Source organism: Numenius arquata, chromosome 9 (genome assembly GCF_964106895.1).
Source record: "Numenius arquata chromosome 9, bNumArq3.hap1.1, whole genome shotgun sequence".
Lineage (NCBI taxonomy): Eukaryota > Metazoa > Chordata > Aves > Charadriiformes > Scolopacidae > Numenius > Numenius arquata.
In genome coordinates this window covers 42073050-42087321 of record NC_133584.1, presented here as the reverse complement: position 1 = coordinate 42087321, position 14272 = coordinate 42073050, and the positions used below count along the sequence as shown (strand labels likewise).

The following is a 14272-nucleotide window of genomic DNA, read 5'->3' as shown; positions in this document are numbered from 1 at the left end:
TGCTTTTTTTAAAAAGTTCTCAATGTATGCTTTCATGATTACTCTTATTGATTTTGTTTCTCAGTGCTGAACCCAAAGCACAGAAATTATAAACTTCTTTTTCCTCATATATAAGCATATTGTTATGCGAAATATTTTTGTGAGGTGTATTATGAAAAAAAAAAAACAAAGAAAAAAAGACTAGAAATTAGGTGCAAAGACATATTGACTATTGAAATGTTTTCCATTGTGAGTCTTTAAAAGTTTCACACTTTTTTTTTTTTCCAGTAAATCAAAATGAAAAAAAATTTTAGCATTTTGTTTTATGTTTAACAATGACCCAGGACAAAGTGATTTGGTCAAGATGCAAGTCATCCTCATAAGTGTAAACTGATTTTGGAAGATGATTTTTCTTAACTGATTCTCAGTTAGCAACCAATGTATCTCCTCTATCAGATATTGTTCTTTTTTGTTCTATTCAGGAACACAGCCTTATACAAATTATGATTAAGCATGTTTAAATCCCACTGAATTTTATTAGAAGAATTAAGACATATTCTTAATCAGAGTGCATTTATACATGTCTTCCAGTAGGATAGATCTATATTTATGAATTCCTGCATTTTAAGACCAGACCAACAATTATGCTATCTGTTGCTTCTGTACTGACATCTTTGATTTAAGCATTGCTTCCAGAAAACCATCAACTATTTGTTTTAACGATTGTGCTGTATTCCAAATTAATAATTGTCTGGCTTCTAGTATTATATCTTATTATGTTCTTCTCATTATGCCCTTTCATCTTCAATGAAAATACTAAGCAATGCTGGGCTATGCACTAATGCTGTGGAAAACTAACATTTTAAAATGTTAACAGTCGTCTCGGTGCGAGACTGCAAGATCTTTTGTGACAATGGAAATTGTTTACCAAGAATTTTTCAAAATACCAAAATGATGCAATTTATGCCTGAACATGTCTTCTCTGTAGGCAGATCTTATGGTGTGCTTCTGCCATGTCGTATTTATTTTTGCTCTATACATTCAAATCTATCTTTTTACATTTAGAGACAGTGTTTATGAGCTCAATAACAATTCAGACTACGGAAGGCTACTAAAATAAAGTTCCATTTTAAGGATCACATCCTTTTTTATTTGAATAAAAGTATATTTAATATAGTCCAGCATTTCTGTATGATTACAAATCTATGACACTGCTTTGTCTTTGCTACCAGGGGTCTCATGCCGGTGGTTGCCATCCCTAGTGAAAAGCAACAGGGAAGCAATAGGCTGTCATTCATTGTGTTTAAACCCAAACTCCTGAATGAGTCCCCAAATCTAAAATCCCTGCCTATCGGAGTTCCACTGCAGGCAGTAGAGAAAGAAGTGCTTCTAGAGGACAATTCAGGCTGCAATCTCTTCCTGTGTCAAAGTCCATTGGCTATAAAGGAAACATGGGTAGGAAAGCATCCTAATGGAGGTTTTTCCACAATTTCTGCAAAACTAGGCAGTTGGACCCTTTCCTTTTTCCCTGTGGACTATTACTACCTTCCTAAGACACTGACACCTTCACAGTCCAATGGGCAGGTCAGTTCTTAGTGTCTTTACTTTTCCAATTTCCAAATTTCTGTGGATTTTCAGTCTGTCTGAAATTATTTTTTCTCACTGATTTTGATATTTATTTTCCAAAATATGCATGTTTTTGATCTGCAAAATTTTCTAACTAGTCCTGTTTAATTTTTCTGCTGGGGAGATGGATTTGCTTCAGTTTGGTGTCAAGAACCTAATGGTTCTCCTTTACCTTCTTGCATGCTATCCAAAACCTAGTCAGATGAAAAGACATGATATGTTTTTAAGTGTGTTTAGGCTATCATTAGGCATATGTTAACAATTTATATAGTAATGTTTTGTAAATTGTCTGAACGTTTGCTTTCCCAGTGATATCTGGGCCTTCTAGTTTTGGTAGCATCAATCTGTGAGCTTTGAGGTCAACTACAGAGAACATCTTTATTAGAATTCCCAAGTATGTCAGCTGGCAGGTGACAGTCTGAGCTGTCACTTTATCTTCTACCTTCTATACTGTTATTTTTGTCCAGATGTTTAAATAACGTTTATGCAAAATGTATCTGTTCCAATCTGAGAAGATTATTGGTCTAAAATCTGCAGTATATTAATTTTTTTGTTGTTGTTTGATTTATCATTTGCTAGAAAGTCTTACTCAACAGAAGAAACGAAGAGGTGCAGAGTGATGTGAAGGGATGTAACCTACTTAGCAATAGCAAAACCGGCTATTTTGACTTAGGACTTCATTTGGGACGCAAAGTCTTTTTCCTGTGTTGTATAATTTTTAAGTACCTGCTTTGTCAAAACATCTACTCAAAAAAATCTTTTGACATTTTCAGTGTTTCTTCTCTCTTTTACTGCTCCCGCTGGCACAACTAGGAGTTCTTAGATGCATACGAATGCTTACAGCAACAACTTAATTCACTATGTTAAAACTCAGAAAACTGATGTATAATCAAATAGAAACAATAGTTAGTTACATTATGTGTGCCTTTCTTCATGTTCCCTTAGTCTCTCAAGTTGTTTAGGTTTAATCTACTGTTAGATTAATTCCCCTTGACCCAGATTTTGTGAGGTGATTGACTGGGAATTAAGAGTGCTCAATACTTCTAAATGTCAGATTTTTTCTATGCAATTTACATTATAGGTGCATTTTTAAAACCTTGTGGGAAATAGGGGATTTTCTGAAGACGTGAACATTGCTTCAATATACAAATAGATTATCTTGACACTTGCACTGTAACAATACCTAGCTTCTGGAAGAAAACATTGCCCATAGAGAAAAGGAATTATTAGGTTGGTCTTAAGCATTCAGCTTCTGTGCAGAAAATGAATTGTAGTGGGTATACCTAATTTGTGGAAATTTTAGGTAGGCTGAAAAAAGAGAACTTTAGGCTCATTTTTCTCCTTTAATGCAACTGTTAAGGTATTCTTCATTTAAAAGAAGATATGAACTTCTTGGTTTAGGCTTTCTGAAGGGTAGAGTAGAGCATTCTGTCCTGCACCTCTCAGCAGTGACAATCTTCTTCCTTGTACTTGAAACTGAAACCAAGAACAAGATTTATTCATTTGGCAAGTTGAGATATTTGAGTCTTTAAAAACTACAGAAATGTCAGGTCTGTATACTTGAAGCTGCCATGGAACATATGGTTCTCATATTTACCAGTCTTAGGTGATAAAGCCTTCCCAGGATTTCAGACCTTTGTTTCCAAAAAACAGCCTTGGAATAAAAAAAACAATGGGCCATTGTGTTATTGTACCAAAAAACAATATCTTTATTATGTGAGATGACCATAGCTGTTATTAAACAAAGGAGGATAGCAGAAACCTTTCATAAATTACTTCCAAGAGAAAATAAAATTTCTATGACACTCAGGAAAACTAAGAAACAGATTGCTTTAAGAAAAAAAATTCCTCTGATCAGAAGCAGTTCTTTCTCCAGTGGCCCTTCAGAGTGTGACCCGTTTTCTCACTATACTAAATCTAGAAGTGTCTAAGGGTGATCAAAAATGCCTTCATGCCAAGATCTTACAGACGCAGCAGCCTGTTCCCATCTGAAAGAGCTTAGTTTCTAAATGGGCAGCAAGAAGATTGTGTGAGAAACAGCAGAACACACAAGAAGAATGAACAAAATATTGGCAGTAAATATCATCTAGTTCTTTGGTGGTGCTGTTATTATAGGAGGAAGGTAATAAATTTACTCGAGTGGGACAAGCTGCAAGGGAAAAAAGGGAAGGAGAATTCTATGGATACACTGTGTACAAGAATGATCTGTAGGTATTGGTTTTGAACTGAAAATCAGTCCCACTTTTTTTTTCCTCTTTTTTTTTAATATATATATCTTAATTGATATTAAGCGTGGACAAGCTAAGTTTTTTCTTAACAGGGCAACTGTAATAGTCTAATTTAAGTAAAAGTCCAATACAGTTAGAAGTGGTCCAAGATACTTATTTTTGTATAATCACAGAGCAACTTTACATTTGTTTCTCAAGCTGGTCAGTTCAACAGTGTTTTGAGGCTCTTTTTTTGACTTGAAACTTGTGAAATTAATTTGTGTTAATACTTTAGGTATTCCATCTAGGTACTGCTAAATCCCAGAAAAATACTTAATAAAATGTTATTGACTTTCTGAATAAATTTTTTCTGGTGCAAGTTACAAGACACGTTGGGGAAAATGACTACTTCTCTTGTTCAGTTGCTTGCATGGCTCATTCTGCTAATACAGGACTTAACTTGGATATGTCCATGGGATTCTGTATTTCTCTTTCCCTTCTGTTTTCTTAGCAGACTCTCTGCTTCTAACAGTTGAACATGCTGTTGGTCCCCGCTGCAGTTTGGCCCATTATACCTTTTTTGTTTTAAAGCTTCTGTGAACAGAAATGAGAAACCTTCTATTTTCTCATTGTCTCCTCTCCAAAGTGCTGTTCCATTTTTTTGTTTTGTTTTGTTTTCCTTTTCTTTTTTAAATGGGACTCCTTCCAAATACTCACTGTGTTTGGAAGGCTAAATAAAGTGAACTGAAGGAAAGACGTACTTCATCCTGTGAAGACGTCCGCTTACAATCTTAGCAGAAGATTTCTGTCATGATTATTCTCAGGCTTGAGATTTTCATTCTACAGTGGGGTCTAAGTGACTGGTGATACCTTCAAATCCCTCAAATTTGGAAATAGGGCTGGTCAGCCATTGAAGTGTGTTTGCAAATGTTCTTCAGGATTTAATTAAAGATCCTCTTTCAAATGCCAAAAATAACAAATAATAATGCCTGGAATAGATGAGGGAACAACAGGCTGTTTTTTCTATCATTGTTTTCCTCCATGTGTAACTACCCCATTCCAAAAGCAGAAAATAGTTAAAAGCCAAGAGAGTGGAAATTTCAGAAGTGAAAAGAATAGTTAAAGAAGCACTGATATTTGTGAAAATGATTTCTATTCCTTTGTTTCATACCAAAAAGCTGGTCTGTGAATAATCAAATTCTCTGCATCCAGCTGGCTTAAATGTTGTATTGCTGAGACGTATTCAGCTGCCATCAGACTGATTCCAGAGGGATCAAACTGAATGTATGAATTGCTTTTGCCAGTTCAGAAGATACTGTAAAACCATATTAATATTATAATGGCTGAATTATGCTGTAGTTTAAAATGTGTAATTTCTTGTCTAATTTCAGACTGTAGAACTAGAGGACAGTTTAATGCATTTTCATATCACTTTCGGGGAAGACGTTCTCTTGATTACAGCTTTCAGGAGGACAAGCCCTTGAAGAAAATGAAAATGTCTAAAACAGTAAGGTGAGATTTTTATTTTTTTTGTTTTTAAAGAGGTATGAAAAAACTGTTGTTTTCAAAATGGAATGAAACTATGATTTCTTTGTAAGCACATACCACTTTTTTTACAGTGTCTGCTTTTTCAAGTTTATGATTGATGTATTTCGTTCTGACACTTCTGCATATCTGCTAACAGTAAACCACTTTTTTTTCAAGCTCAGATTTGTGTAAGACCCTTTGTGAGTGACACAGTATAGTGCTTTTGTTCTTCCTGTGCTTTTCATGAGAAAACTCAGTAATGAAGCGTGATTTGGGGAATTTAGAATCCCACATTCCTACTGTGCCTGCAGTAACCAAACTAAATTATTTCCTTTCCTCCCTGGATCTGCTAGGTCCTCCTGTAGAAATAGGAGGAAACCAAGTATTGGTAACACTAGCATAAAAATTTGTGATAATAGTTGGGATTGCTTTTAGTACCAAAATACTCAGAGCAGGAATGGAGAACAGGAGTGCAACAGTCAATGTTGTTTATAACTCCCTAATCCTCAAAATACTTTAGCAAGGAAGTAAATTACAACGTCAGTCACAAATAATCAGCTGCACAGGGTCCCTGCAATTTTCAGGGAATCAAAACTTTTCTGATGAAAAATTAGTGAAATGAAATGAGTTCTGCTCAGACCAAACATTTCTTGTGAAAATCCTTCATGATGAGTGAATTTGAGACTCTTGATTTATAGCTCTTTCCATATAGCATGTGTTCTTTTAGCAAATAAAATTATCTACTTGACTGAGACAACCAGGCAGAGTCTACCCACTCAGTTGCAATGTTGTAGCTCTGAAGAAGCACCACCATTGTGTTTCACTTAATAGATAGGAAGCTGTTTTGAAGTAACAGGGCCTTTAGGTGTTTAGGATTTTAGACAAGAGAAGATGGCAGGTAAGTATAAGCTTACTTATAGACAATAGAAAAAGAAAGGTTCCTTTGAAGTAGTCCTTGAAGAAGAATGTTTCATCTATCTTGCAAGTGAACTGTTAGAAGTTGTTAAATTTACGGAACAGTAATTAACTTTTTAAATATGATAGTCCTGTAATTCTAAAACTGTAGAAGGGTTAAATTAAATAAAAATGAAAGCAAGAAAAAATAAATGCTTATATCTGAGAAGCAGCTTGTTTTCGTTAACTTGCAGTATAATTATGTTTCAGAAATGAAGCTCAAAAATCTACAACAATCCAATTACTAAGCAGAACTAAAAAACAGTAATTTTACAATGCTTTATGTATAGCATGCATAAAGCTAAAGCAACCTCAGTCCTTTAACATTCTCATCTGTTCTCATGCTCATTGTTGTATTTAAATTTTATTGGTGGTGAGAAGATTTTTTTTTTTCTCCTTTTTTTTTCTTCTCATTTTCAATAACTTGAGCAAGTGGGGAAGATTAGAATTTTTAGTTATACAATAGCAGCTGGTTTACTTGAATTTTGGCATGTTATGTTGTTTAGAGTTCTTTTTCTTTAATTTAGTTTCCCATAGTTTTAAATCTAAGTAGCTTGAACACCTGCCAGTAAGTGCTGTTTTAATTTATGCAGAAATATTATAAAACATGAGCCCTATTGTACTGAGAGAGGATTTCTTTGCCAGTTCATTCTTTGGGTATCCCTTAGCTTTGGAGAAGACATGCTAACAAAATAGGAATGCTTGTATTGATTCAAGGATCTTACTGTAATCAGTGACTTAATAATTAGTGTTATTCTTGTTTTTGAATACGTTTTCTTAAGTGATACCAAATAATATATTACTAGTTATGGGTAGTTACTTTGATAACCGTTTCCCATCAACAGATTGAATTGATTAACACAATTTAGCATTGTACATCTCTTACCAGATATCAACTGGAAAGTGCTATAGGCAAGACTTTAGATTTTGTGTACAATAATAAGTATTGATTTCAAATGTTAGTTCAAATGGGACCCAGGAATATGTTCATATCTAAAAGTACTTCTAATTTGTTTATGAAAACAACTTTTTCCTTTAAAAATTTTATTTCTTTAAATACATGGTTTTGAGTATATAGAGGGAGAAACTGTGAATCTGAATGTGAAATATGAATTTCGTGTTTGGAAATAACACTTTTTAACACTTTTTCACTTCTGTCTGCCTTCATATCAGAGGCCCAAGAGATTTCCCAGTGAATTTAAGGTGATGCTGCAGTGTCACTGATGACAACTTCGTGTGTTCCCCTGCATGAAATGCACACGTTATTTTTCTAAGTAGAAGAAATTCCCTGTTGCTGGTGGTATTAATAGTAAACCACATCTCACCTGATCTGAGGCTGTCTTCAGCATCAGTGGGTCTTGTGTGCTGTTGTCTTTCATACAGTTCCTACATATGCTGGTTACTCTTCTTTTACGTGTTTGCTAAGTGTTCTAAAATTTCTAGCCAAATAAAAACGATTTTGATGAATATCTAACTAAGGCATTCATTTGTTGCAGTTCTGTGAAACACAGTAAATATTTTCGTAATGCCACATCAGCATCTAATACAAATACAAACATGCCCGCAGTGAATGACTTCAAAGAATTTGTTTTGGAAATGCAAAAAACTATTTCAAGCCTCAGAAACCAGGTAAGGTGCTATTATGGATAGTTTCTAATTGAAGATGTAATTTATAATGTTTTCCTAACATCACTCCTCTTATGTTTTTAATATTTAGACATCCAGTGCAGCCAAAACCCACCACATAGTATCTCAAACAAAACACAATACAGAACATGGTGTGTTATTATTCTTTATTTCTATGTTATTTTGAAATCATACTGAAATATTCTACAATTAGACCCTCTTGACTTTTGAACCTGAAACCTTGTTGTAATCATCGTATACTAAACATGAGATTAGTCTTTATCTAAAAATTTGTCTGCAGAGTTAATAAAATCTCTTTTTCCTATCTGAAATGTATAGAATATCTGTAAAACTATGATTAAAATGTAGACTTCATAAGACGTAACGTGCCAGACTACAGCTATAAACACAGTTAAGATCTAGATCACTTAGAGAAGACTTTTACGATGTGGCATAAATAAACTCTTTACTCAGGATAACACAGCCACAGTGGAATTTAAAAACATATACCATACGTAACAGAGAAACCCAAAGTAGGCCAAAATGTTTGCCTAGAATAATTAAGTTCCTCCAGAGCAACTTTTCCATGTAATTTAGAGATATAAACCACATATTTCTTTGCATAATAACTTGGTTCCATCTTTGATGGTGTTATTTAGTCATTGTTGCACTCATCTTCAATGCTCCCGTCTTGACAATGGAAATGTTAAGTTAATACTTATTGTATTTCAGTCCATTTGTCTGTCTTCGTTGGATGTAAAAAAGACTGAGGGATTGTTAAAAATTGTGCCTTCCTAATTACTATTCCCAAGAAGCACACAATCAGCAAGATATACTAATCATATAACCCATGTTTTCATCATTAAGGAGAAATTTGAGATAGTCAAAAGTCCAAGGAAACATTTTTAATTGAGTTTTTTTCATTTTTATTTCACCTCCTTTCCATTCGTTTCATTTTTTAAAGTTTAGATTTATCTTTCCATATATGCCAACATGTAGTTTGCTTCTCTTTGTATGCTCTAGTTGTGTATTCCAAAGCTAGAAAAGATGTATCTTCTGTTAGTTTTCTTTTGAAAAGCTGCTTCCATACATATTACCTATTTCTAGTCTTTTAACATTATGATAACTAAGTAGTGAGAAGAAAAACCCAGACAAGTATTTATCATGGATTATGTAGTATAAATGCAAAAATAAAAACCTTTCTTTGATTGTTATTTTTAATATTTTCAGATAAAAAAACTTGAATCACGCCTCAGTAAAACTGATTGCACTGATGAAGAGGGTAAATCATATTCCAGCAATGAAACCTGGAAAAGGGACCCTTGTACTGTGTGTGAATGCAAAGTAAGTATGTGGAAATCCATTTTGAGAAATTATATTGGGTTCTCCTTCTAAAACAGCAGTTCCAGTTTTGTGCCTGCTAATTTCTCAGTAATAGTTGCTAATTGTATTTTTTTTTTATGGATCTTCAGTTATTTGGTGCAAAAAATTATATTGTTGAGTTATCCCTGTCCTTGACACTGGTTTTCAGTCCAGCCTTTATATACTTTTATTATATTTCCATTTTCATTGATGTGTAGTTGTATTGGAAAAATTAACTTCTAAGTGAGACAATTCTTGAAAAAGTCTACTAAAATACATAAAAATCAGTAAAAACTCATCTAACGTAGTGCTAGATTTTAATTTTCTTTTATCATAGTGGAATTTTTAAAAATATAGTAAGAGAAAAATGTCGGTACTTGGTATCCCAGAGTTTCATGACTGAATATTGGATAAAATCGTATATCGCTCCATCAAAGATGGTATAATGCAAAGACCCTTCTCAATGTAAGTTCATGCTGAAATAAACTATGTGGAGTTAATCATAGTAGCCAAGTTCTTAGAGAGGATGAATGAGATCGTGTTCTTCAATAATATGAAAAATGTATTTCTTTTTTTGAAAATGCAGCTAAGTATATTCTGGTTTCATTACTTTTTTTCCTGACACAGGTTGGTCAGATTACCTGTTTTGTAGAATCATGCCCACTGGCTGACTGCGAAGCACCTGTGAAGGTTAAAGAAGATTGCTGTCCAGTCTGTTTAAAACAAAATATTAATAAAAAGAAGCCATAAGTCTGCTTTTTAGGAATTTAGGGTGCATACTCCTCAAATCTTATCAATGCCTGCTGATGGCAAAACCAGGTAACTACAGTCTTTAACAACGATAAATCAAGATTTACAACATTCTAATGGTGCTGTAACAGTGTATCATAATGTATTGTTTTATTTTCTGCCCATGAAGGTAATCACAATGCAAAAATTAACGAAAGGGAAATTAGCAAACAGGTCAAAGTTAATTGTGTGTAAAACTTCTCAGGTTAGACAAACTCAAACTGGTGCTACTTTGAAAGAACACTGTCACGTAGTTCTAGGTACCCAAAATGACTGGGTTTAAGACTTAGTCTAAAATGAACACTTCGTTTCCTGTCTGTAATTAGCAACGTTAAAAGTTTACTGTCCCTTTTCAGTACCAGTCTGACTTGATATTTAGCTCTTTGTTATTACTTAGTAAATGCAGGGAAAAGGAAAACACAAGGTCACTGCCCGAAGCAACGCTGTAGAGGGCCAGTTTCTGCAAATCCACCTATGTGTGGAAATTCGCTTGAGTCACACTATCATTTCTGCATCTGGACCAGCAAGGAAATAAAGAAAACTATGTGACACCTTTCAACATCCTTTCATTAACTCAAGCAAAATTAATCAAAAATTTCAAACCAAAAAAATCTAGAATTAGTAAGGAAATATAATAAATGTAATTGGAAGATACAAAAAGCAACTGAATGTATATTCCAGATGTCATTGACAGTGTTCCTCATTCTAGGAAAACATGCATGACAGAGTAGCATTTGATCTTAAAATGAACATAATCATTTTTGTCAAAATATATGTAATTGCTTGGCAACTTTTTTTTTGTTTCATTTATTTTAAATTGTTGTAACATGACCATCCATTCCAGTTCTAAAGCATGCTTCTCTTAATCTCAGAACAGCTCACGTATTTGTATGGCCCTGTTTTGAAAATGTGAAAAGATGTCACATGCCATTTTGTATACAAAGATTCCTACTGATTCATTGTGCATATTGTCAATAGCCATATGTTCCCGATCATATTGTGGCACTGTTTGTTGAAAAAAAGAACAATCAAAATCAAGCATCATGATTAATTGTGGATTGACTACTTTTTCTGACAAGGTATTTGATTTTTTTAGTTTTTTTCCCGTTTCATCTAATGCATAGGTATTTTTACCTCAATATTTTTATCATTCATGTTAAAATGGTCTGCCAATGGACTTTATTTCCCATTTAATAAATGTTTAACATTATAGAGTATATGTCTACACTACAGTTGCAAAGGTGTGTACTTTTTAAAAAACAACTGCCTGTTTTTGACCAGGAATTATATGGTATATTCAGTGAAGGACAACTGTCATACCTCATTTTACAGCTTTTTTGTGTTTATTCAGAATTGATTCTCTCCCTCAATACTTAATATGTTAGAATTTATGGCTCTGTCCTAAGCCAGGACTAACTAGAACCAGAACTCTTCTTTAGTATGTAGTTCACTGACTTCTGAGTTTATTGTTCAAATTTAGGGAACAGAGATTTGAGTATCAAAGAAATCTGCACAAAATTAAACATTCTCATCTTAAACATTTCAGATTATGCAAACAGACTGAATACTTAATTACTGCATGGTAGATCAAATACCTGTCTAATAACTAACTAGCACAGCAATATGAGTTCCACTATAATATTTTGGCACATAATTTCTCTGATTACTAACATTAATAATTTCTAATTTGATAAACTGATGCCGTGACACACATTCAAACTTTGGTGGACCTTTGAAGCTTACTACAGAAACTCGTTTCATATTATGGTAGGAGCAATATGTACATGTGAATGGTGTGTCAAAGGCGTGTGGTAGAGGTACATGTGGAACTACAATTTATATTTTAAAGACTATTTTAATTGATTTTATATACAATGTTTTGATTTATGTAATTTTCTATGTTAATACTTTTAGAAATTGTGTGTGGCGAGCATGCTTGAGTATCATATGTTCCTAGAGGTCGTCATTCCTGTCCTGCTTTGATACTCTGGTATTTTGTTGACTTTTGTTGAGAATCCAAACCACATGTCTCGTCCTGTAATTCCAACTCAGATGGAACTCCCATTGACCTATAGCAGGAATTCCTCAAAGAGGAAGGATTGCAGAGCTAAACCAAATACAATTTAACTGTCTAAACAGTTAAATAAGGCAGTAATACATCCAGCTGATTACTACTTGCATTCTTTTATTCCAATTTTATATTAAATAAACTTTCTCAAGATTTCCGCTTATAGGAGAAGAGAGTTTCCATTTATACATTATAAAATAGTACCTTATATCTGATTGTTCTTTTCTCCAGCCTCCAGAGTAAAATGGGAGGTTTTCTTCGTTGTTCACTGTTTATTCATAGGTATATAAAATGGGCTTAGGAGTCTGGATATGCTTAAATAAGTGTAATATTGAGTTATTTTCTGCCATCCATCTGATTATAAAAACCATTCAGGAAAAACAGGTCTTCATCCACAGTTTAAAATGTAATCGGTCATGGATTGTACTAATTCAGTTTTACTGCAGTGTCTGCAGAATCAGCATTGATTTTAACATTTCTGAAACAGTGGCCAATGGTTAGATGACCGTTTCCTCAGTATCCACTGTGAGAATATTGCTGTAATATGTTGCAAATTTTACATATTTATTTTCTTTTTTAATGTTACCTAAAACAAAGTCTTTGTTATTTTTATTTTAATCAGTAAATTTACCAAAGAACTGTTTGCACTGTATAATGAATGCTTTTCAGTTAAAATAAAATGGGCCACATTTCCAAGTAAATTCCAAGTGATTTCTTCTCGATATGTGTATTGTTTAGATTATTTGCTGAAGATTCCAGTGTGTACACTTCTCTCAAAGATCCTTATTACTTACCTTATGCAGGTTTGTCATGACCAAGACTCCATTTCTGAGAACTAAGCAATGAGCTAATGAATCGTGTAGATTCAGTAGGTTCTTTAATATTGTGACACATAGTGTTAAGGTATCTAATCACTGTTCTCTTCTAGGTAATGGGAAAAAAATACACGTAGACTCAGAAAGGATATTTAAAAATACACTTATTTCTTAGCACAAATGTGTATTTGAAAACTCTTAGTGCTGACCGTTTTTTTCCCATTTTTTATGGGAATGTCATAATTCCCATATACATATAACTTATATACAACCTTTTCTTGCATGATTTCTTCACTTCCTCATGTTTTCAAATAGATCCAGTCATGACTTTTCTTTCAATGCACTTGATTCTACATTCATTCTTTATTCACATCATTTCACAAATGGATATCCATGTTCATGCAGTCTCAGCTCAAAATGACTCTTTTGTGCAAAAGATCTTATTTACCTCATCTTGTTTCTCCATCACAGGATATGAATTACTGCTGAACACATGATGAGTTACTGTCATCCTTTGGTGAGGTGTTAGGCACTGGGTATAGGGTACTGGGCCAGTTCCTTTGTTAGATCCAGCTGAGATTCATCTGTTTTTTCACGACTTCATACAGTAAAGCATTTTGTGATACAATATCATTGCAATTAATGTAATTCTTAAGTTGCCTTACAGTGAAATGGGGAAGTTAAAGATGGACTCTAAGACGCAGAGTTAAGAATCGTTTTCAGGTTGCAGTTGACTGTGCTTCAGTATAATTTGACTTTGAGTATTGCCTAAGGCAAGTCTAGAAAAGCAGAACTGCAATAGGTTCATTTATGTATTTTTCCAGCAGGCTGCTGAAATATTCTGTTGCTTTTGCAAAATGTTGTTGAGTAGTATTCAATCACTATCCTATAAAAATTTTAGGGCAATCAGATTGTTTTCTTCTCCAAATTCAGATAAAATTAGTTTGACAAAGTACTGGCATACATTTTTCTAGTAACTTAAATGGCTAATGCATGTTTCTTTTAACAGACATAGTCAGTTCCTAAATTCCTAGGACTAATCTAATAATACTCAAATATTTACATTTCAACAACTTTTTTTTTTCTTTTTTTTTTTCTTTTTTTTTTTTTCACCATGAGACTAAAACAGGCAGAGACTTGAAGAGAAGGTTTTGTTTCAGTAAATAACATTGCCTTAATCCAAACAAGACAACAGCCAGGGTTCAACACGGTTAATTGCCAAGAAGTTTGCTGACAGTTATAAAAACAACAAACCACAAAGTTTAGACATTTAGAATAAAACTCTTGGGCTGATACTGATATATTTAGAGAAAGATTCA

General features: G+C 33.6%; 1 protein-coding gene across 1 annotated transcript in view; it reads left to right on the top strand.

Moving 5' to 3' along the window:
* The window catches only part of PXDN (peroxidasin), an 86624-nt gene extending 73788 nt beyond the window's left edge, over nt 1–12836 (top strand). The window contains exons 20-23 of the mRNA XM_074153045.1: nt 5204–5324; nt 7790–7922; nt 9150–9263; nt 9909–12836. Of these exons, the coding sequence (XP_074009146.1) occupies nt 5204–5324; nt 7790–7922; nt 9150–9263; nt 9909–10031 (491 nt within the window). The 3' untranslated portion in view covers nt 10032–12836. The remainder of the gene's footprint in view (nt 1–5203; nt 5325–7789; nt 7923–9149; nt 9264–9908) is intronic.
* Nucleotides 12837–14272: the final 1436 nt, after the last annotated feature.